This window comes from Myotis brandtii, unplaced genomic scaffold (assembly GCF_000412655.1).
Source record: "Myotis brandtii unplaced genomic scaffold, ASM41265v1 scaffold120, whole genome shotgun sequence".
NCBI classification, from domain to species: Eukaryota; Metazoa; Chordata; class Mammalia; order Chiroptera; family Vespertilionidae; genus Myotis; species Myotis brandtii.
In genome coordinates, this window is record NW_005354174.1 from 1,092,357 (window position 1) to 1,092,871 (window position 515).

Sequence of the window (515 nt, forward strand, 5' to 3'; positions counted from 1 at the left end):
TGGGGGTGATGGGGGGGGGGACTTGTTCCTCCAAAGGGCGGCCGGGCTCTCAGAGGGAGGTGTGTGAGGGGGGATCAGCGACTGGAGAACCCCCTCTTCCCCTCCACTGACAGCGCCCTTTCCCCACCCCCACCAGTGATGAGCACCGCAATGACCAAGAGCATCAGCCTGTTTGACCTGCTCCCTAAGCAGGAGAAACTGAGGCACTACTACCGCTACCTGGGCTCGCTCACCACGCCGGGCTGCGAGGAGAAGGTTGTCTGGACTGTGTTTGCGGAGCCCATTCAACTCGACATGGACCAGGTACACAGGGCCCGGCTGAGGGTGCAGCTTCCGCTGCTCAGCTCCCCAAAACGATTTCTCTGGATCCCCCCAGAGGTCCCCTGGGCTGGGGTGGGGCACCCCAGGGAGCTGAGGGCCTGCTGGTTGAATCCACAGACACTCCCTGCTGGAGACAGACAAGAAAGGTCCCAGCCGTCCCATCTCTGGGTTCAGGGCTGGAGGGGAGAGGCTGC

The 515-nt window shown here is 63.1% G+C and overlaps 1 protein-coding gene across 1 annotated transcript in view; it reads left to right on the forward strand.

Moving 5' to 3' along the window:
• CA4 (carbonic anhydrase IV) overlaps positions 1–515 on the forward strand; it is a gene marked incomplete at its 5' end in the record, with an annotated part of 9,151 nt that overhangs the window by 7,272 nt on the left and 1,364 nt on the right. The window contains one exon of the mRNA XM_005858696.2: positions 137–303. Coding sequence (XP_005858758.2) covers positions 137–303 — 167 coding nt within the window. The remainder of the gene's footprint in view (positions 1–136; positions 304–515) is intronic.